This window comes from Gorilla gorilla, chromosome 18 (assembly GCF_029281585.2).
Source record: "Gorilla gorilla gorilla isolate KB3781 chromosome 18, NHGRI_mGorGor1-v2.1_pri, whole genome shotgun sequence".
NCBI lineage: Eukaryota > Metazoa > Chordata > Mammalia > Primates > Hominidae > Gorilla > Gorilla gorilla.
In genome coordinates, this window is record NC_073242.2 from 79,700,004 (window position 1) to 79,722,928 (window position 22,925).

The following is a 22,925-nucleotide window of genomic DNA, read 5'->3' on the forward strand; positions in this document are numbered from 1 at the left end:
TTCTCTCTCCCTGCTCCCTCATTTCTGCTTCCTAGGATCTCCTCCCAAACGAACCTCAGACATCCAGGTTTCTGCCTTAGGTCTGCTTTGGGGCAGCCAGAGGGGTTCAGGCCTGCAGCGTCCACCAGGCCCTCTGGTTTGTATTTTCAAGGCCCTGTGACTGAAACCCTGCATGGGTCTCCGCTTCCCTCCCATTCAGGACATCACCAGCTTGCTGCACACCATCTATGAGGTGGTGGACTCCTCTGTCAACCACTCCCCAACATCCAGCAAGATGCTGCGGGTAAAGCTCACCGTGGCCCCCGACGGCAGCCAGAGCAAGAGGAGCGTCCTTGTCAATCAGGCTGGTGAGGGCTGCAGGGCTGAGCCTGGGAAACAATGTCCTGCCATCTCAGGAAGGAACAGAGCCTTCCTGGGAGGGCCGGAAGGGAACCTGTGGGCTTTCTGGGGCAGCTGCTTTGTGGACAGGTGGGGTTCAAATGGGTCCTTGAAAGGGTAGGAGGAAGGGTGGGAAGGGGAGGGAAGGGATTCTGGGTGAGAGGCCTCATATAGGCAGAGCCATGCAGCTGGAGTAAAGGCTGGTGTTATGGGCAGCATGGCGTCTGCAAGCCTTGAGGCCAGCTGGAAGGAGGTGAGGCTGGAGGGGGAGTCTGGGGGAGGAGGTGAGGCTGGAGGGGGAGTCTGGGGGAGGAAGTGAGGCTAGATGGGGATGTGTCCAGGGCAGGTAGCCTTGAGACCCCTTTATTTAGCCCCAGCTCAGGGAACCCTCCCACAGTGGCCTTGCAAAGCAGCTGCACGCCAGGCAGCCCTGGGGAGGGTGGGAGCAGGCGGCTCACCTGGTGTCTCCTGTGCTTCTCCGGCCGGACTCAGACCTGCAGAGCGCAAGGCCCCGAGCAGAGACCAAGCCCACTGAGGACCTGCGGAGCTGGGAGAAGAAGCAGCGAGCCCCGCTCAGGTATGTGGGCATGGTGCACATGAGCATATGTTGAGCACCAGCTGTGTACCTGCTTCTGAAGGATTCAGAGCAGGAAGTTTTGCTCTGGTCTGTGTTCTCTTCAGGGAGCCAACACTTTTGATGCACAGACTCAGAAATCAAATGAAAATCTTAACAAATAACTACATGTAGTCCACATCCTTTTATGGAACACATCTTGGGCAGACAGGACTGGAGGCCAGCATTTTTTGGGCTTTGGAAAGGTGCTCTCAGCAGTGCATCAGGCTTTGACGCATTGCTGTTTCTGCTGGGAGATGACTGAATATTCACACTAAGTGAGATAAAGACCGTAAACACCTTCCCATCCCTTTAGGGTGGGCCTGGCTGCCACGTGGGTTATGAAAACTCTTAGTTTTAAGGCTTTTTGGACTTCAGAATGGTGGATAAGGAATTATGAGGCTGTAGTTACCTTTCACCTGTTACTTCTTCAGCTGCAAGGGAGGAAGGGAGGAAAGGAAAGAGAGATTGTTTAAAGAAAGGGATTGAGTAAGCAACAGTAACACGGCAGGCATAAGGCTGTGTTAACCTCTAGTGTGCAAATGGTAAGGGAATGACTGGAGCTGGTTTAGTACTCGCTAGGGGAAAGAAAAAACGGTTCAAGCAGGGTCACAGCCAGGTGTGGGGACAGGGCTGAGAATCAGAGGGACCCAGGCTGGCTGGAGATCCTGGGGGAAGGTGGTACTGTGTTGTGTGGGAAGGAAGCCAGGAGGGAGCAGATCGAAGAGGTCCTTGGAGGAGAGGGCTAGGGAGCCCCGAGCCCTGCAGGGGAAAAAGAAAGCCTCTGGCAGCATCTCTCCCCACCCCTCCATACACACTGTGTAAGTCACACATGCGTGTGCACACACACACTCACACACTGGTGAGGCCCATCCTGGGCCATAGGGCAGGTCATGGGGTCTGCCTGACCCAACCCCAACAGTTTAAGGGGATTCTGCTGCCCACACCCCCTGAGGAACCAGGCCAGGGGTTAGGCCGCCTACCTGCAGTGGGCACATACGGCTTGAAGCCTGGCACTGGGGCATTCTTAGAAGTTGACCCATAACCTCTCACGTTAGCTTTGAACCTGTTCAGAGCAAAACCCCGTCCACTCCTCCCAGAAGCTGCGGGGAGGTCGGGCTGTGGGCTGTGGTCTATGGTCTGTCTGTCCATCGGCAAGGAGGGAAATGGAGGCACAGTTTGTATAGAGGACTGTTCCTCCCCACCCTCTCCGAAGGCCAAGAAGGAAATGAATGAAGGGTCCAGAGTTCATTCTGGGGGCTTCCTAGTAGCCTATGCGCTTGCCCCCACCTGGTGGTTGGTGTTATCCCACTCACTTGCCTCCCCTGCCGTAGGTTCCAGGGTGACAGCCGCCTGGAGCAGTCTGGCTGCTACCACCATTGCGTAGATGAGAACATCGAGAGGAGAAACCACTACTTAGATCTCGCCGGGATAGAAAACTACACGTCCCAGTTTGGGCCTGGTAAGGGACTCAAGCACCCTGCAATGGGCGATGAGGGCAGGGCATGGCTGGACGGGCCAGGCGGGCCATGCGGGTGGTGTTCACTGCTACCCCAGGCTTCGGTAAGACAGCTATTATGGGACAGGTCAAAGACTTCTTGGAGAAAGTGACGTTAAAAATGGTTTCAAAATTAAAGTAATACATGCACGAAATCGAACAAAATCCAATAGTATCTAAAGGCTTAGCACCCAGTGACAAACAACAGTTCTGTGCCCCATCCCAGCCCACCCAAGCCCTGTTCCCGGGGCAACCACTTTGACCTCTCCTGGCTGTTTCTTCCAGCAAGAACCTCGGTTTCCCTAAGTACAGCACTGCTGTGTCTTTATCAGCCTTGACATATGTTGACCTCTTGCTCAATTTCACTCCCACAACTCCCTTCTCCCCTTTCTCTTCATATGTTTAATTCCTCTATGAGTTACTTCTGTATGTTTTTAGCAATATACTTAGAGTTCTTTCTTGCCCCAGTGACCTTAGATAGTTTTCGGGGTCTCTGCTGCCATCTGTCTTTCTCGGCTCCCTCTCGGAGAGTATTTTTGAAGACCTACCAAAGAACCAGTTCTTCCCACTTAGCAGATGGGAAAGTTCCATTTCAGAGAGTTTTCCTCCAAGGCAGTGAGGGGCAGTCAGGGCATTGGGGGGTAGCTCTGGTTTTGGAGAACTGGGGGCGGGGGTGATGTCTGGGGTATAGCGCAAGCCCCAGCACACAGTAGGTGCTCATTAAATGTCTGTTGAATTGGTTCCTAGGCTCCCCTTCCGTGGCCCAGAAGTCAGAACTGCCCCCCCGCACCTCCAATCCCACTCGATCTCGCTCCCATGAGCCGGAAGCCATCCACGTCCCACACCGAAAGCCCCAAGGCGTGGACCCGGCCTCCTTCCACTTCCTTGACACCCCAATCGCCAAGGTCTCAGAGCTCCAGCAACGGCTCCGGGGCACCCAGGACGGGAGCAAGCACTTTGTGAGGTCCCCCAAGGCCCAGGGCAAGAGTGTGGGTGTGGGCCACGTGGCCAGAGGGGCAAGAAACAAGCCCCCTCTGGGACCCGCCATCCCTGCGGTGTCCCCCTCCGCCCACCTGGCTGCCAGCCCGGCCCTCCTCCCCTCCCTAGCCCCCCTTGGGCACAAGAAGCACAAGCACCGAGCCAAGGAGAGCCAGCAGGGCTGCCGGGGCCTGCAGGCACCACTGGCCTCAGGTGGCCCTGTCCTGGGGCGGGAGCACCTGCGGGAGCTGCCCGCCTTGGTGGTGTACGAGAGCCAGGCCGGGCAGCCGGTCCAGAGACATGAGCACCACCACCACCATGAACATCACCACCATTACCACCACTTCTACCAGACATAGAGCCCCTCCCCAGGGCCCCACCCTGCCATATGAAGGACCCCACCCCCGACACCCCAAGGCATTATTATTCTATTAATTATTGTTATTATGATGATTATTGTTATTAATAATTATTGTTACTCCACTAATATTTAGCTAGCCTACATGTAGAAGATCTATGGAAACACAGAACTAAACTTTTATTTATATGTTGTGGGGACTGCATAACTAGCCCAGGAAATGACTCTGGTTTTGAGTGGCCTGTAATGGGCAGAGGCTCCCTCGGGGCTCGGGATCTGCAGCATCTGTGTGGATCAGCCCACACCCTTCCCAGAGCCAGGGAGCCCTTAGCCTCAACTCTGCCCCACCCCAGCCTCTTCCAGGAGAGCACCCTTACTTGGCCCGGCTTCCAGAGACCCTCGAAATCTCCGAGAAGATAAACAGCTGCTACCTCTTAGTATTATTCTGATTTTATTTTGCCCTTAACTGATTGTTATGTGCTACAAGGGATTTCAGTGGACTGCAGAGTGCGAACGTCTTGCTGTTGTGTTTTTATGTCCCAACCTAGAAACCTTAGCTGTCTTTTCTGGAGTTGTCTTTCATGCTTTTCCAGTGGAATCAAGCCCTTTTCCCCAAGAGTCCCATCTCTTCTGCCATGCACGACATGAAAATCCACTTCTCTTCCTTCTCCTTCTTCTCCTCTCTACTTTACAGTGATACACACACGTATTTAAGGACTATCCCTGAGACCATCCTTCTCATTTTGGAAACTGCTAGGGAGGGAACCAACCACTTAAACAAGCGTGGTTTTCCAAGATCCAGGCAATTGTGTGCTGTTGGTTGTGGTGGAGGTTGTGGCAGATATATACGTACCTACACGGTTCTCTAACAGAGCTTTCTGTATCTATAGATAGATGCCATCTGTCCATTTCTATGTATCTTTCTATAAATATACACTCTCAGGTATCTTTTCTGGTGTGTATAAATCAGTGGTTTGCTTCCCTGGACGCTTCTGGAACCCAGATGTGACCCTGCTTGTCTCCTTTTGGGGCTGGACAGCTCTCAGATGCTTTCATCAGAGGTCCATTCTCGGGTTTTGGGGTCTGATGGATTTTGGAGAGAACTGCTGGGGTACAGAAGCTTGGTGGGAAAAGGGGACTGTGGCCAGAGTTGGGACCCTGGAGCAGCATCCTCTGCAGAGAAGGATTTTGTCTGGCCAGAGCCTGGAGAAACCTGAAAAAGAACCAGTCAGCTAGCCAGGGTCTCAGAGAAAAGCAGAGTACACACTCAAATTGGGTAATTTGAGCAGAGCTTAATAAAGGCAGTATTTACAAAGTGTGGGCTAAGCCTCCCATGAGAGTGCAGAACCCTGGGGCTAGCAGTGTGGGGCGCCATTCCCACCCCTGGGCCTGAGTGGGGAAGGAGTTATCTTTAGCAGACAGAGGATTGCTGGAGGAGTGAGAGGGGCACCTGAAGGAGCTGTGACCTTTGCTTAAAGGATGCAGCCAGTCATGGGGACCCTCCAGGGAAATTAATATCCTGACCTGCTTTCCTGCCCCCCAGCCCCCTCAATCCATTGGCTGAGGCCGCTGGAAGCCACCGGGCCAAGGGAGCTTGTTGATGTGGGTCACACGGGCATGTTCCCAGGTCAGAGAGGAGAGCGGAGAGAATCTAGGGGGACTCAAGAGGAAGAAGTGACTCCAGCTACCCTGCTTTCTGCCGTTTTGTCTCCCAGCTGGCATCCTCTTTTCCAGAGCCTCGAGTTTGGGTTTAATGTAGTTAGTAAGGAGTTACTTCCAAAGGTAGTGGGCTTAGTTGTCACCGTATTCTTAATTTTATTAATGACTGATGTGCCTGGGATTGGATTAATACATTAATCCTTAGGACAGCCCCATGAGGCAGCTTGGTGGCAGCTCAGGAAGCATGTCTAAGGCTCAGAAGTTCATAACTCCCTTGAGGCCGCACAGAGGGCAGAGCTGGAATTCTGGTCTCCCACTCGATCCCTTTGCCACTGGTGCAGAGCTTAATCACGGCCATGGGCTGCCCTTGTTTTGGGTTGTGGGTTTCTGTTCAGTGAGAACGCAACTCAATCCAAAGTGAACGAAACCAAGTTGGAAGGCAGGGAGGGAACTGGCTTTGAGATGACAGGGTCCAGGATGTGAATGCAGCTGAGACTGGTTCTTGTCCCTCCCTCTTGTCCCTCGGATTGATACTTGTACTCAACTACATGCTTTTGTCAGGGAACCCTGGCTGCTGGCCTTCTGGGTCCCCTAACCATAAGAAAAAGGACCTTCCGTTAGTGTAAAGCCCAAGGCAGGATTCTGCTTGGCTGGGCTTCCATCCCATGGGCACCCATAGCTGGACCAATCATGACATCCCAGATGGGGTCACGTGGCCAACCTGCCGCAAGGGGGTGGGGTTTGTACCGGAAGACAGGAGGGGAGGGGTGCAGATCGGACAGGAAGTAATGGCATCCCAGGCCCCGAATTGCTGCAACCCTGGAGGCCAGCCCGGAGTTGAGACTACTGGTTTTAGAGCAGTTCCTCTGCCTCCCTAAGCTCCACACCTGTCAGGATTCTGTTACTTCTTGGTAACTGGGACTTGCCCAACTTTAAAAACATTATTTAAAAAAATAGTAATGTGCACATGTAAAAGATTCAAATAGTATATATACAAGGTGTACAGTAAAAAGTAAACTTTCATCCATCCCAGGCCTGCCAGCATCCCTGATGCCGACTTTCTGGGTGTGGCCTAGGGCCCCTCAGTGTAATGTAGGGGTTGTGAGCACAGACTTTGGTGCCAGCTTGCTAGGTTCGAATCCTGACTCCCTCCTTGTAGCTCTGTGCTTCAACTGAAATACTGTGCCTCAGTTTCTCCTTTATAAAGGCGGGGATCATGAGAGTGCCTGTCCCTTGTGAGCACCGTGAAAGTGTTAGCTGTTCTTTACCAGAATAAATGCATTTCTATATCTTCCCATATGCATTTTGTTAATTTTTAAAGTATTTCAAACACAAAGTTTGAAACAGAAAATTGTGTAACATTAACTGTGAACTTACCACCCAGAATTTACAAATGCTGACATTTTGCAATATTTATTTCGGATCTATTTTTAAGGGGGGGAACCCTGCAGTTACTGCTTAATCCTCTTCCCACCCCACCCTTTTATTTTTACACAAGGAGCATAGTGTTCATACTTATGCTATTTTTTTCAGTAACTGAATATATTTGGAGATCTCCCTCCCTAGGTCATAGAGCTCTGCCCCCTTCTCTCTAACAGCTGCTCAGCCTTCTGTGACTAGAGGTGCTGTCACCAGCTTGCCCCATCCCCTCCTGGTGGTCATAAGGGTCATCTCTCATCCCAGGCTCTGGCGAACACTGTGCTGAGAGTCCTTGCACACAGCTCTCCCGGTGCCCACAGGCAGGAGCACAGGCGACAGAAAGTTTCCACGTGGAACTGCAGAGTTCAAGAGCAAGTGTGATTTCAATTTTGATGCGATTGTACATGACCTCTAAAAGAGGTTATACTGGCCGGGCACGGTGGCTCACGCCTGTAATCCCAACACTTTGGGAGACCGAGGTGGGTGGATCACCTGAGGTCAGGAGTTCGAGACCAACCTGGGCAACATGGTGAAACCCCGTTTCTACTAAAAATACAAAAAATTAGCTGGGCATGGTGGTGTGTGCCTGTAATCTCAGCTACTCGGGAGGCCAAGGCACGAGAATCGCTTGAACCTGGGAGGCAGAGATTGCAGTGAGCTAAGATTGCACCACTGTACTCCAGCCTGGGCGACAGAGTGAGACTCCATCTCAAATAAATAAAGAGGTTATACTGAATAATGAGGAATCAAAGGAAGAAGAAGAAAGAGAGAGGAAGGAAGGTTGGAAGGAAGGAAGGAGGGAAAATTAGAAGGGGAAACCATGATTGCTGGTGAGGTTTTGAGCACATTTTCCTGCAGGCTGGTATGGGTGAGAGGTTTGGTCTTGTTTGCAAATCTTCTGAAGGCCATTCCAGAGGAGCAGTTGCCACTGCCCCATCCCCTGAGCTCTGAGCATGGGGGTTCCCCTGGGGAGACTCCTGGTGAGAGGATGCCGATTTCTGCTGATCTGTCACTGGGTACCGAGGACTGGGTGTGTTTAAGGCAGACAGCCAGGTGAGGATCCCAGCTACTGGGGCCTGCTGTCATCTCCTGGGAGTGCCCGGGGGTCAGGAGCCTAGGGGACTCTTGCACTTCACATCCAGCCATGCTAATTACACTTTTTGGCAAAGGAAACAGCTAGGAGCAGTTTCTTTCACTCCTGCAGCCCCGTTTTCTCAGTGTTTAGACCTCAAATTATTACTGGGCTAGAGGGAAGGCAGCCTCTGAAGTGTGGCAGGAGGAGGGGAAGCCTGCCTGCATCTTGGTGTGTCTGTCAGATGCCAGCACTAATAACCTGGCTTCTGTGAGGCCTGTCAGTGCTCTCAGGAATGAAAGGGGACCCCTGAGAGGTGCTGAGTACCAGCAGGCTGTGAACGCTCTCTACCCACCACCCTCACCTCCTCGTTAAAGATGGTGCTACCTGCCACACAGCAGACACCTGGTCGCTGCACACCCGAAAGACCCCAAGGCAGTCTGCCCCTTGTCCAGCCACACGCCAGCACCCACCCTCCTGGCCCCTGCCTCGGCCTCCCCAGACCAGCTGCACCCAGCCCCCAACACGCACCCCTTCTCCAGATGTGTGCAGGGCCTCATTTTGCAGAGCAAAGACAGATGTTTCAGCCACACGCTTTATTAACTTCTAAAACCTGTGCTCAGGACACTCTTCCACAGTCATGAAAAGTTTGCTCACTTGCCACAGTCAGGACCTTTGTGTGGGGCTCTGATCTGATGTTCGGTCTCATCATCTCCCAAACCAGCAGTCGTTTGTACCCCAACCCTCTGCTCAGGGGCTCATACCCCCAAATGATTTTCCTGATTTATGTATTTCCCTGCAAAGGGCTTTCTATACCTAGCATCTGCCTCCAGCATGAGAAGGGGGAATAGGTGAGACCCATTTGCCAGTAGCAGACGGGGACCCTGGGGAGAAAATGGCAGAGCCTGTTGGAGACTCCCTGTCTCCAGCTGACCAGCCAATGGGATTCCTCTTCCCTCCACTGTCTCCCACAAAGTAGAAGAATCCTGGTACATTTAGCCCATGAGCCTGGCACAGATCCCTATCTAGACATGAGGCCCTTTAGACATGACTTTGGCGTTGACCAGCCTGTTGGCAATGGGTCGGGGAGGCAGAGGGGATGCTCACACCAGTAATTCTCATCCCCTGAATGCTTGGGATCACCTGGGGAGAGTTCACAAAATACTGGTGCAGGGGTCCCACCTCTGATGATGCTGAGTGGTGGGTCTGGGGTGTAGCCCAGGCATCATGATGTTTCAGGCCCCCAGGTGACTTCTTAGGCAGCCCAGCTAAGCCCCTAGAGCCTTGCAATTTCCCCCAAATGACCTCAGAGGGCCCGATTTGAGGGAAATGCCTAACTTCAGGGGCCGTAAGAATCCCCCAGGGAGCATGTGAAATGCAGATACCAGGCCCACCCCCAGAGATGAGCTGAGGTGGGTCAGGGGTGAAGTGCAGGGATCAGTGTTTTTCACAAGCTCCACACCTCCAGGAAATGGTGTTGTGGTTGGGCCCATAGATAACATTCTGAGAGTCCTGTTGCCTGTGCCTTGGTGCACGTGGGGTGGAATCCCAGTGGCCCTGCCTTGAGGAGGATGTGCATTAACGTGGTAGGGGAGACAGAGACAGCTCCACCTGCCCCCTGCCCCACCGGGGACCTCCAAAAACTTCATGGATGTTAGAGCAAGCAGCCATGCTGCAGCAGAGGATGAGGCTGGCGGATTTAGTAAGAGCCCTCTGTGTTTGGGCTGAGTTCTTTCTCTAGTTGCCCTGTCATCTGGCCTCTGGATAACCCACCTCTCCTCCCTCATCCTAAAATTACAGATGGCGAAAGACGGCCACGTTTAGTGAGACCCCTAAGGTCCTCCAACTAAGGTGGGTCCACAGTGGCCCCTGGTGCATGGACCACACACTCTCTTCCCTCCTCTGGCTCAGGACTAGGGTCTGAAATTAGGGAGATATGAATGTCTTTCTTGAAAACTTCTCTTCCCAGTCTTCCCACTTTGCTTGGGGGTCCTTGGTCAAGGCCACCTTTGGGGACTAGGGCTTGTTGCGACTACCAGCTGTCTCATTTTGCTGTACTGCAAACTCAGGCTTGGTTCCAAGCTTATGGGGGCCCTGTCCTTCCCCTAGTAGGGTTTGTTTTGGGGTCACATCTGGTCAGACCCTTCAGAGAGCTCTTCCCCAGCCTCTACATCAGGGAGAGAGGTAGGTAGGAAGGAGCATTCAAGGATTAGAAGAAGGACTAAAGTACAACAGCCTTGGAGGAACTGCCAGGAACCAAGGGCGAGCACTGGAGAAGGCAACCTGGGACTCCCTGGGCTTCTGAGCAGGAAGACCAAGACCTCCAGGGGCCCTAAGCACTGAAAACATCATTCCTCGTCCCCAAGCCCTGGCATCCCCCTGTTCTTCTAAAATAACTCTTTTCTAGATATTTCTGATTGCAAAATTCTGGGTGGGTTCATCCAAGCTGACCTTTGCTGTTTTTTTCCTTCCCAGCAAGGCCTCACTTTTTGGAGCCACCTTAGCTGGTACCTAGGCAGAGGGGCAGTCAGCAGTGGTTATCAGGATCCTGGCTCTGTGGGTTGCCTTCCTCCTGGTCTGTAAAGCCCCTGCAGGCAGGGACTTCTTAGATAGCTGCTTCCTTAGGGCATGGCATGTAGTGGGTGGTTAATGAATGGAAGAGAGGGAATGAGCGATCAAGGGAGGGAGGAGGGAGTGGAGTGGAGATTTCTCATCCTTTCCTGTTAATTTATGACATCCTCATGCCTATGAGTCCTTGACTCTGGAGTTTTACAAAGCAGTCACATTTCAAATAAAAGTCTGGGAAAGCAACACATCATCGCCAACTTTTAATTTTGCTAAATAAGGATATTAGAAAAAGAATAGAAAATTGCAGTCCCTTACTGTTTAAAGAAAAACCAAAAGAAGTTAAAAAGAAAAAAAAAACAACCTCATTGTGTTGTCTTTGTTTTTGTTTTGTTTTCTTTCCTTGGAAATCAGTGAAAGTTTGGTCAGCCACACATTGTAGTAGGGCTAGAATTTCTCTTCCCATTTTAGAGATGGGAGACCTGAGACTCCAGGTGGGGGTGTGGAGTCCAAATGGACAGTTCTTCCCAAAGCTGAGCGCAGACCGGCTTGCAGGTCCTTTTTCCAGTCATGGCCTCAGCTGTCTGCAAAGGACTTGGGGGAGGCTGACATCTCTGATGTCTGGAGAGGGGGCTTCTGCAACCTCCAACACTGGTCAGTAACTCCACAGAGGCCATTGGCGGGGGTGGTCTGCTTGTATCAGCAGGCCTGTCATGGCCAGTTCAGTGGTCGGCGCTGAACTATGTCTCTTGGTGCCTGGTAGAGGGGTTGGAGTGGGCCTGAGGCCAACTTGCTCAGAGCCACACTCCCCAGGAAGCTGTGGAGTCTGGAACTCTGCCCTGCCTTCCTGTCCCCTGCCCACTCTAAGCCTCCAGAAGTCAATTCTCTGTTCACCGGGACCATACCTAGCCTGGCCCATCGATGTGTCATGTTTGACCCATCAAGGGTTTCAAAAATTTTTAATTAATTTCCAAAATCTGAGGGTTTCACCTAAAAACCTGGATGTTTGGCTTTTCTCATAAAAATCAGAAAGTGGGTTTACCCCAGGCTCCCGTTCCCACATGGCTGCAATCCGCCTGCCCCTTCCAATGGTGCACATGCCTTTTTTCCTGCGCCCGGAGCCCCTCTCAGCCTGATTTTGAGGCCTGGCTTTGATGCGATTCAGCTCATGACCCCTGCGCAGCCTCAAGCACCTAAGTTTTGGAGGTCAGTGATGCCACTTAAAAACCTGTTCAGGGCAGAGCATTAGACAGGAGGATGGCTAAGGGAGCAGCTTCAGGCATGGGAGGACTTTCATGGGGAAGTCTTCGGGGCAGTCCTGGAGACCCTCACAGTGTGGCCCCACTCCTCCTTTAGATGGGGCAAGGTGGGCTGGAACCCCCAGCAAAGGGTCCCAGGCTGTGTGAGACCCCGCCCAGCACTCCTTAAACAGCCAAGATAGGTGGAAAGCCCCAACTCAAAAGACTGGCTGGATTGTACCTGGCTCAGTGACTTCCCCTCTTTGAGACTCAGTTTGCTTTTCTGTAAAGTGGACCTAATGAGGCCTGCTTGGCTTCAGCTCCAGGGACTTTGGAGATTTAAGCAAAGCAAGAAATGGGAAAGGAGTTTGTTACATATCAGGCTTCCTGGATGAATGCCCCCAGCTCTCTTGGAGGGGGAAGCAGAAAGACTGCTGATCAGGCAGGGGATGGGAACTCCCCGAGTGGCCACATGGGCAGTCTCAGTAGGAGTCTCAGGCCAGGCTCTGTCTGTGGATTCCCACTTCTCTGGGCTGCATCTCACTGTTCAGGCTGGAGTCTGGTCCTTGCCCATCTGCAGGTCCAGGAAGATGTGGCCCCAAATTCTCTGGACCTGATGTCCTAGATCCTGTGCACTTGGCTTCATGGATAGAGTCTGAGAAGGTTGCAGGATCCAGTAGCTGGACCACAGAATGCAGCTTGGGGGCTTGGCTAAGATGAGCAGACTGGCCCATGGTTGAGACTTTGGACCTGAGCTGAGTCCTGGTTCTACTACTTCCTAGATGTGTGACCTGGGACAAGTGACTTACCTTCTCTGTGCCTTGGTGTTTTTTTCTAACATGGGGCTAATTGGGGTAACTACCTCACTGAGCTGTTATGAGTAAACGATCCAGTGGGCATGAAGCGTTCAGCACAGAGCCTGGCACGTAATAGGCCCTCGATAAGTAAAACAGCAACAGTAGCTGCAGTTAGGAGAATGTGACTCCAGAAGGCTCATGGGAAAGGAGGTGCAGTCCTGTCCCCCACCCCGGCTGCAGAGTCCCCTGTGAGACAGCTGCTGTGGCATGCTGCCTCTGCTACACACTCAAGAAACACTTGAGGACATGACTTTTCCCTCTCAAGTTTGATGGGATCACTCTGTTCCTTCCAGACCCGACTTGTGGTGTGAACTTGGACAAGCCCCTGCTGTCTCTGGCCTTCAATACCATATTTGTATTATGAAACTGCCCTTGGCTTGAAGCTAGACTATGGGGGTGGCAGCTCTAAGTCCTACAAACAGTAGGGGTAGTGGTGGGGATGGGCAGCCTGAAAGCCATGCCAGCAGTGCCTTCCTTGGGGAAAGAGGTGGCCTCTGGAGCAATGCTTGACTACCCTACATCTGGATCTGTCCTTGCCCAACTCCTAAGCTGCAGGATCGCTGAGGAGTCCACAATGCCATATCCGCCACTTACAGAGTGCCTACTGTGCACCCAGCCCACATTCACTAGTGTCCTCAAAACAGCCTTGAGAGGAAACCAACGAGGAAACAGAGTTACAGTTCAGTTAAGCAACTTACCTAACTTGTGGCTAATGCATGGTAGGGTTAAACATAAGCCTGACATATGCTAGCCACATGACCCTCCCTTTCCAGGAGCCTGCTGGGATTGATACAGTTTGACAAAGACCAGTCCTACTCCTTTGTCTGCCATTACTCCAGCCAAGTCCAGGGACACATGAGGCAAGGGGAGCTGGGGCTGCTGGTGTGGCCGAGACCTCAGCTTCAGCAAGATGGTGCCCCAAGCTCTCAGGGTGCCCTGTGGTCCCCTTCATTCATAACATTGATCATGTTTGTAACTGTAGTTGATTCTCACTCATCGCAGTAGTTACATCTTATAAAGTCACCTCTGACACTGAGTTAGCGCATACTGAACTATTGATCCTAGGGGAAATACAGGGTTAGGTTCCTGCAAGCTTCTGGTCACAACATTTTCATTACCAATCAGTGCATAACCTTGTTTTATGTGTGCTTCTGTTTAAAGATGCCTAATTTACTATATATTCTTGATTCGTTAACATTGAACTCAGCCAACAGCTCTATAACTCATGACTGAATGAAGCTTATCTAGCACACATATTTTCTCTGCAAGGCATATCAGAGCCTTCTGTGCTTAAGAGCACAAGATGGCACTTCAGCGCCATGCCTGGGGAGCATTTTAAGCAACCAAATCACCAACACAAAGCACAAACATGCACAAAGCATGATGCTAAACAGACTGTGAGAAGGATGTTTGCGTATAGGATGAGAACTGAACCACGAAAGCAGAGCATCATCTTGTTCGACCTCAGTTGAGAACATGTTGTCGGGCCACTCAAACTTTTCACTGCTCTGCGCATATCACGAATGAAGTGAATGCACCATGAGTATTGATTTTGGGTGATAGACAAATTTTAGTGAATAGGCGATTTCGTAAATACAGAATCCACGGAGGGTGAGGATCCACCGTATGTACTTATCTATGCCTCTAATTATTTGGTTTCCACCAAAGCACTTGTTCACCAGATTATCTTGTAATCCCAAAGGCCCAGCAAAGACAGGTGCTTGTTCAATGTCTGTTGAGTGACTGAAGGACAACACATTCCTGGCCTCCCCACCCACCCCCAGCGGGACCTAGCACATGGCCTGCTGTTGACACTCCATGTGTCTTTGTTGATAGAATTCATAAAGACAGATGGGAAAAGGGGCACCCCTCTTGCGGGTTCCTGATGCTGAGAGTTGTTGGAATGTTGATGCTGCCACCAGAGAAGGGTGGCAGCATGCAGACAGACTGGAAACCCAGAACCTCCTGGGGATATTCAGATGGTGTCAGTGGGCTCAGCCTGTGGGCTCTCAGCACATCTAGGTACCGGGGCCCAGGGTGACTCTGAGTGGCTCAAGTCCCCTGGCCAGATCCTCTCCAGATGGGCCCCTGGCCATCTTAGCCAACATCACCTGATTCCGTTTCCTCTGACTCTGTCCTCAAAAGGCAGCATCTGATTGTGATTTGGTCCAGAAATTCCTGGCCAGAATATTTCCAGTGTGGTGCATGTGAACTTTCCGCCTTCCCTTCCTTCCCTCCTCCCTCCTTTCTTCACTGGGGAGAAAGAATTTGGCATTCGAGTATCTCACCCCGTCTTGCTAAGCAGTTTAGTTAGACTGCAGGCCAGTCTCTGTGGTGTGACCACCCCCCAGTGGCAAGGAGCTGCCAAAACTGAGCTTCTGGGCAAGACGTGGGCAGAGCAAAGAGAAACCCACACTTGGCACTTCTTGCTCAGAAAGGACCTGCTCAGGCCTGGCTGGCCTTTGCCACCATCATCTCCAGGCTTTCTGTTCATCCGTACTTTCAAAGATTTAGTGATCAAGTACTATGTGTCAGGAACCATGCTCAGCACTCGATAAAACAGACATCATCTCTACCTACCTTTGTGGAGCTTTAATCTAGTGTGGGGGATGGGGGGACTGCTTCCACCCAGAAATGACATTTTTATCCACTGCGATAACTTCTGGGGAGACATGGGAGGGAATAACAGAGGGGACATGATGGAGATGGGGGACTGCAGAGGGACTCTCCAGGAAGCCACATTTAGGGGGTGACCTCAAGGGTGAGGAAGAATTAGCCAGGTGGAAAGTTAGAGGGAGCAGCTGGTACAAGGGCCTCAAGGGTGGATGGAGGGTGAACGCTTGATGAACTGATGTAGGCCTGTATGGCCGGGTACAGCTGGCAACGGGGAGGCCCGGTATGGGCAGGACCTGGGGGCCTGAATGGTGGAGAGTCTGCTCGTCACCCCAAGAGACACATCAGGAAGCTAGAAGGTCAGTCGGGAGAGAGAGGATGTGACACTCTAGCCACCACCACGCAGAGAAGGGATTGGAAACAGTAGCCCGGAGAGGAGGCTCTCTTGGTAGGATCCCACGACGACCAAATGGATGCATGTTGTTTATGACGTTCTTACCCATGAAAGCGCTCAAGGATCCGCTTGCTTGCTTACATGTGGGATCAGCACTACCTTCCGTGCTGCCGAACATCTTCTTAAGCGAGGGAAAGAACAAAAAGAAAAGTTGGCAAGAAAGAAAGGGCAAAGACAGAGAGACTGGGAGAGAAAGAGGCCCCGATTTCCTCTCTCTGGTAGTTGCTGAATTGGCTCTCATGAAGGCAGAAAGGGAAGGGCTGACTTATGTCCCTCTGCCAGGAGAGGGGAAAGGAGGGAGGCATGATATTGACTTAAACGTGGGGGATTTAAAAGGCCCCTATGTTCCCACTTTGTGCTTTGCTTCTAACAGACAGCCTGGGACCTTTGAAGTCGGTCTGGCCCAGTGGGGAGCGGGCTTCTGTGGAGACAAGATGCTAACGGGGGCGGGGGAAGGGGGCCAGGGGGCGGCCGAAACTCTATTAGGCATGCTCTAGCAAAAAGAAAGGCAAATCCAATGATAATGTACATCTGTTTCAGGGAATTTATAAGCTTTGAACATTTTTTATGGGCAGATAAGTGGGTCCTTTTCTTACCATAACTTAGAACTTCAAAGCTGAGTGTGTGGATAATGCAAATTGCTGAAATATGAGATTTTCCCTACAAAGAGGTTTCCAAAAAAGACGAGGAAGAAAAAGAGAGGGGGAGAGAGAGAACGAAGGCTAATTGATGCCACAGTCTTTTATGTACATGGCAAAAACGGGACAGAAATTGATTTTTATGAAATAAGAAATTGATGGGAGACATGGCGTGGGGAGGAGGCGGCCTTGTGGCAGGTGCTGGGAGGCAGGGACTGGGGCCGGGCGGGTCCACCCAGGCTGTGGGTCAGCCCTGCAGGGTTGAGCTGCCTGGCTGTTGCTCAGGACCTGGGGACACAGTACCCTCCCTCTAGGAGCCTTAATGGGGAAAACAAGAACACTGTCACTCGTAATGGGCATGAAAGGACACTTGAGAGCCAGCCAAGGCAGTGTCAGCCCAGAACAACACCCTGGAACACCCAAGGGGGCTCCTGGTTTGGGAAAATCAGAAAAGGCCTCTTGGAGGAGAGGGGCTCTAGGGGGCAGGTATGATCCTGAAGGGAAGACAGTGGGGTGGGACATTTCAGATGGCAAAACAGCTGGGTCGGGATATCCCCAGGGTCATGCCTCTGCCACCCAGACCCCACCACATTCAGCCCTCTGTGCTTTTCTTGTCTCCCACGTCCCCAGCCCCAGTAACTAGCAGGGACACAGTCAACATTCAATATGTGCATGTTGAGTGAATGAATGAATGAATGTGAGATCGTGAGAACACACAGCTGGTTGGCAAGGAGCATCAACCAGCTCTTTCTTTTCACTATATTACATATCTACAGTGGTAGAGTCATACTAGAAGACGTGATGGGATGGTGGTGTGGTCTCTGTAGTTGACCCCATCATCCTTTCTGTCCATAGGTGATTCGTCTAAGCCAGACATGGCAAAGCCCTCACCTCTGCCAGTGACTGATTCAGGAAAGATCATGTGTGACCTTATTCTGGGCAATGAGATCTGAAGGGAAGTCTGTTGAGGAACTTGTAACATGTCATGGTGGTGGCCATCTTGCTACAGCCTGAGGACCACAGAGCACACACAGAGAGTGCTGGGTCCTTGGGAATGATGTTGAGCAAGCACTTATACATGACCTGGCAGCCAGCCAGCATCTGCACTTTAGTTATTTGGTTTTTCTTAGGAGGAGATCCTGAGATGAAGACTCAGGGAGCAGGTTGTTGATTTTGAGGTGGTCCTGGGAAAGACAGGGAGGAGAGTGGGGAAGTGAGGCAGAAAAGGAAGGGAAGTTCCACTCCAGGAGCCCACGTGGAACATACCTCAGAGTTATCCCATCTGCACAGGGAGGGAGCTGAGGTATTTACCCACCCATCCTTGTCAGTCATTGGTCAAGGGCTATTTCTGTGCATAGGCATAGGCTTCAGTGGAATTGCAGGTACTGGCAGTCGGAAATTGGACCAGCAAACACAAATGATTCCTACAGGGGATACAAGCCAGGCACAGGCAGTGTCTGTTACTTGGGGTTCCTGTTGCTTAGAGTTGAAAGCATCATAACCCATCCCAGGTGATCATAGAAGGACCTCAAAGGAAAAGGTGAGGGGTTTGGACATTTCCTGAGAATCCATGGGGGAGCCATTCAGGGTTTGGGGCAGGTGTCAACCACAAGAACATTAAACAGGCTCTTTTGGCAGCAAAGTTGGGAGTGGTGTTGAAGTAACTGGGAAAACTCCATAGAGTCTCAGCGTCCACCTCTACCTGACACCCTGCCAGCATCCTGGGTGATTTCCGCAGGTGTCTGAACCCCGATCTCTCAATGTTATGGCCCCCACCACCAGGAAGGCCTCCTTTTCTCTCTTGTGTAGCCACTCACTCCTGGGCCCCACTGTGAACCCAGAAATGCCACACCATGGAAGCCACACACTCTGCTGTCTCCTTCTGTCTTCATTCCTGTCCTTCTCACAGTCAGTCCCTCTTGGCTCTTCCTAGAGTCCCTTTCACTCCCTCATTTCCACTTCCTGCTGCTGTACTGTCACCTGTGGCCTGGATTTGCACTCTTGGTCCAACACCCTCAACTCCAACACCTCTGTCTTTCTGCCCCATCCACTAGACAAAAGCTGACTCTGGAAAACATTAGGCACTCAGAATCAAGGGTTCTGGGGTCAGATGGATAATTGCCATCATCCTCACCAAGTTGCCACTGGACTTTCTTGCCCCTAAATCCACTGGGCATTTCATTGCTACCTTTCTTGACTTCTTGATTGTTTTTGTGATACTGACACATCCCCCCTTTCAGAGCACCCTCTGCCCTTGGATTCTGTGCACAGGAAGCTAGTTGCTCCCCTGAATACACTCTTTCTTCCTTGTAATAGAGCCTCTGATTTTGAGCCCAAGAATAAAGACTACAGTTCTCAGACTCCTTCGCAAATAAATTTTGTGACTAAACTCTAGTCAACAGTAAGTGTCATGTAGCAGCTCCTGGGAATCTCCTTCAAAAAGAGAGCTTGTTTATACCTATTGTCATCTCTGTTCTTCTGTGCCCCTTCTTCCATTTTGCTGCCTGGAAAGCAGATGTGATGGCTGGAATTCCAGTCACCATTTTGGACCATGAGGACAACACCCTAGAGATGTGGAGTGGCTAAAAGAAGCCTGTGTTCCTGAGAACTTACAGGACCAGGACCTCTATTCCAGGCTTGGACACCTACATTTAGACTATTATATGAGGAAGCAATCAACTTCTCACTTGTTTCAACCACTTTCACTTGCAGTCAAACCTGAATTGTAAGTGAAATTGCTTTCCTGATAGCAAACCTGTTGGATTTTCTCCAGAATCCCTGGGCCACTTTTAGCAGTCAGATTCGTCTAATCCTCCTTTAAAGATGGTGGCAGTGAAACTGGTACATGGGACCTGACTGGGCTTTGTTTGCAACTTTCTGATAATTTATAATTATTTCAAAATAAAAAAAATTTAAAAATAGTGGCGTTGCTCAGATCTCAGTGCTGGCTGCCTGGCCTTCTCCGTGGACTCACTTCTTGGGATCTCGTCCACTGCCATGACTGTCTCTAGGTTGCTGCCAACGAGTCCCAACTACATGCCTCAAAACAAACTCATCATCTTACCCCAAAACCTGCTCCTAGCTCAGCAGATGGCAAGACAATCCAACAAGTAACCCAGACCAGAAGCTTGGGTGCCATCCTTGACTCCTCTTTCCCTCATCACTCCAGTTACTGAGACCTTTTCCACTCTACCCATCCCCTCCATACCCTAGCAGAGAGTCCTGTCGGCTCTCCCCAGCCTGGGGACGGTTCCTCCACTGGCCATGCTGTCTCCCATCAGTCCCCGCACTGCAGACAAAAAGCACTTTTAAAAATGCCAATCTGGGCCGGGTGCAGTGGCTCATGCCTGTAATCCCAGCAGTTTGGGAGGCCGAGGTGGGTGGATCACTTGAGGTCAGGATTCGAGACCAGCCTGGGCAACATGGTGAAATCCTGTCTCTACTAGACTACAACAAATCACTAGGCGTGGTTGCACATCCCTGTAATCCCAGCTACTCAGGAGGCTGAGGCAGGAGAATCGCTTGAACCAGGAGGTGGAGTTTGCAGTGAGCAGAGATCACACCACTGCACTCCAACCTGGGAGACAGGGCAAGACTCTGTTACAAAAAAAAAACAAAAAACAAAAAACCAGCCTGGTGCAGTGGCTCACACCTATAATCCCAGCACTTTGAAAGGCCGAGACGGGTGGATCACCTGAGGTCAGGAGTTCAAGACGAGCTTGGCCAACATGGTGAAACCCCGTCTCTACTAAAAATACAAAAAATTAGCTGGCATGGTGGCAGGTGCCTGTAATCCCAGCTACTCGGGGGGCTGAGGCAGAAGAGTCTCTTGAACCTGGGAGGCGGAGGTTGCAGTGAGCTGAGATCACGCCATTGCATTCCAGCCTGGGCAACAAGAGCAAAACTCCGTCTCAAAACAAAACAAAAAACAAAAACAAAAACAAAAACGCCAATCTGACCATGGCACTTCCTACTGCAAACCCATCCCACTGCCCTCAGGACAAGGGCTCAGCTCCCAACCCAGCAGACCAGGCCCTCAGGAGCCACTAGCTCCCTGTCTCCTGTCTCCTCCATGACTTTCTGCCTTTCCCCTCTGACCCACTGCCCTGTGCTCCCTGACAACCCTTACACAATGGAGGACTTTCCTTTCTCTTCCAGCCCAGAATATGCTGCTCCTTCTCCCTGCAGTGCTTGTCCTCACCTCTCACCTAGCTGCTCCTGGCCTGAGCCTGGGTTCCCCAAGGCCTGGCCTAAGACAGAGACTTGGGGGTAGGTTTTTGGTAGGGCGATGCTCAAGAGAGGAGTGATGGGGCAGGAGGGCAAGATGGCAGGTGACAAAGTGACATGAGGGTGCCTTGCTGAGGTCACCATTAGAGAATGTGGCCCTCTAGGATGAGGACAGAGTGACCCTGGGGTGTCTGGCTGCAGGGTGAAAGGCTGGAGCATGTGTCCACTGGCCCCAGCCTGAGTCTTGGGGGTGTCTCTGGGGGTGTTGATGCCCCTTCACTTCCTGCAGGACTGGAGAAGGCCCCAGGGAATGGGCAGGAAGGCCAGGTACAGTTCTGCTGGGATGAGGTGAGTCTGTGCTTGCTAGACTGTCCTCAATAGCTGCAGCTGAAATGACAGGTGGCCGTGGGTCTCTAGTACAACTGCCCCCTTCCTTCTTCAAGACCCCGCTCCTCCAGGAAGCCCTCCCTGACCCCCAAGCCTTGGGTAGATGCCCCTCCTGGGCCTCCTGCAGAGGCCTCAGATCACAGCTGCCTGTCTGCTGTCCCCACTTAGCCATAAATTTCTATAAGGCATAAATGAGATGAGGTGATGGGCTTAAAATAAGGCAATGGAAACAAAGTTGAAGCCAAGGGGAGAGAACTATAAGGACGATCTGCATTTATAGAAGGCTGCAATAGGGTTTGAACAGTCCAGGGCTTGCTGACCCATGGAGCTGGGGTTGGGGTACAGCCACTTCCTTGCTCTGGGCCCTCTGAGGTGCGAGGTGCGAGGTGCCATGATGCCAGAATCCCACCAGGCAAAGCCACTCTCCAGCCTTCCAGGCAAAGCACTGCCCATTTCATCCTCACAGCAACCTTAGGAGGCAGCCTTTCTATCACGTCCATTTTATTCCAGAGGACGGTAAAGCTGGGAAGTTGTGTAAGTTGTCTAAGGCATTTGACCCAATTAGGTCCAAAGACTGTCTCACCTGCTCTCTCTCTCTTTCTCTCTCTCCACCCCTCTTCTCTGCACATCTCCTGATCACCCAAGAAGAAGGGGCTATGGTGGACATCATACCCACTCCTGTTCCATTGGCCAAAGGAAGTCACGTGGCCAAGCCCATGCTATCTGCTGCCATCCCATTGGTCAAAGCAAGTCACATGGCCCAGGCTCATCATATTAACTTCCATCCCATTGGCCAAAGCAAGTCACATGGCCAAGCTCATCCTATCTACTCCCATCCTATTGGCCAAACTAAGTCACATGGCTAAGTTCATCATATCCACTCCCATCCCACTGGCCAAAGCAAGCCACACCACCAAGCTCATTGCATTCATTCCTCTCCCACTGGTGAAAGCAAGTTACATGGTTGAGCTCATGGCATTCACTCCCATCCCATTGGCCAAAGCAAGTCACATGGCCAAGCCCAAAAGCCATGGGGTAGGGGAGCACTCTTCATGCCAAGGGGAGAGAAGAAGATGAAAGTCCACTGAAAAACAGTGACCTCCATTATATATGCAAACTCAGGGTGAGGCCCTATCTTGGGCATTAGATGAGCTGAGTTGAAGGCTCAGCTTGGCCAACAATTTGCTCTGCAGTCCTGAGGAAACCATTTCCCCTCTGTGAGTCTCAGTTTGCCCGTGTCTGCAATGGGGTTAATTACATCATAAGACACTGGCTGTTGTGAGCAGCGAGATAATCTCCAAGGCTGCTGACAGTGAGAAGGAGGGCTGCCTAGGGTCCAAAGAGATGCAAGAGGCAGTGGCCAGTTTCCTGTCCACATCATCCCCGCGACACATACTGGTTCAGATTCAGTTCCATCTGAGCTGGGCTCCAGCTTGACCAGGTACCATGATGGCAGCTGCCGCCTCACTTCCAACACCATCTCCCGGACCACATGCCTGCTCACAAACCCTTTGAAATACTTCGGAGGCCCTCAGTGGCTTCACGTCTCATGGCCGAGGGTGGATTAGGCGGGGTGCCTAGATGCGGGGAGGACAGGCAGGCCTTCCCTTAAACAGTCAGCCAAGCATCACATGCCGCCTGTCAAAGGGGGGTTTCAGATGTGCGGATTATGAACACCAAGAGTACAATTTCCTGATAAAATAGAAGAGGCGATTAAGTTAATGAAGGCTCATTTTGCTGATTTGAAAACTATAATTAATAGACATTAATTGTATATTTAGAAGTTTAGTGTGGCGTGGGCTCAGGAGCCGTTGTCAAACACAATGACGTTGTAAGTACTGCATAATAGACCGAGCCCAGATGTTCCCCAAAGCCCCTCACGAGAGCTTTGCAAGGGGCTTCTCTAATGATAAAAGCTGCCTCTTGCTGTTCTGCTCTTCCTTTAATGACATCCTTTCTGAGACGATGCTT

At 51.5% G+C, this 22,925-nt stretch overlaps 1 protein-coding gene across 2 annotated transcripts in view; it reads left to right on the top strand.

Moving 5' to 3' along the window:
• NKD1 (NKD inhibitor of WNT signaling pathway 1) overlaps positions 1–19,262 on the top strand; it is a 100,311-nt gene extending 81,049 nt beyond the window's left edge. The window contains exons 7-10 of one of the 2 annotated variants that reach the window (XM_055366037.2): positions 200–347; positions 871–955; positions 2,326–2,453; positions 3,237–19,262. In XM_055366037.2, coding sequence (XP_055222012.2) covers positions 200–347; positions 871–955; positions 2,326–2,453; positions 3,237–3,826 — 951 coding nt within the window. In that variant the 3' untranslated portion in view covers positions 3,827–19,262. The remainder of the gene's footprint in view (positions 1–199; positions 348–870; positions 956–2,325; positions 2,454–3,236) is intronic. The other variant, XM_055366039.2, reaches the window with a different exon arrangement.
• The last annotated feature ends 3,663 nt before the right edge of the window (positions 19,263–22,925 follow it).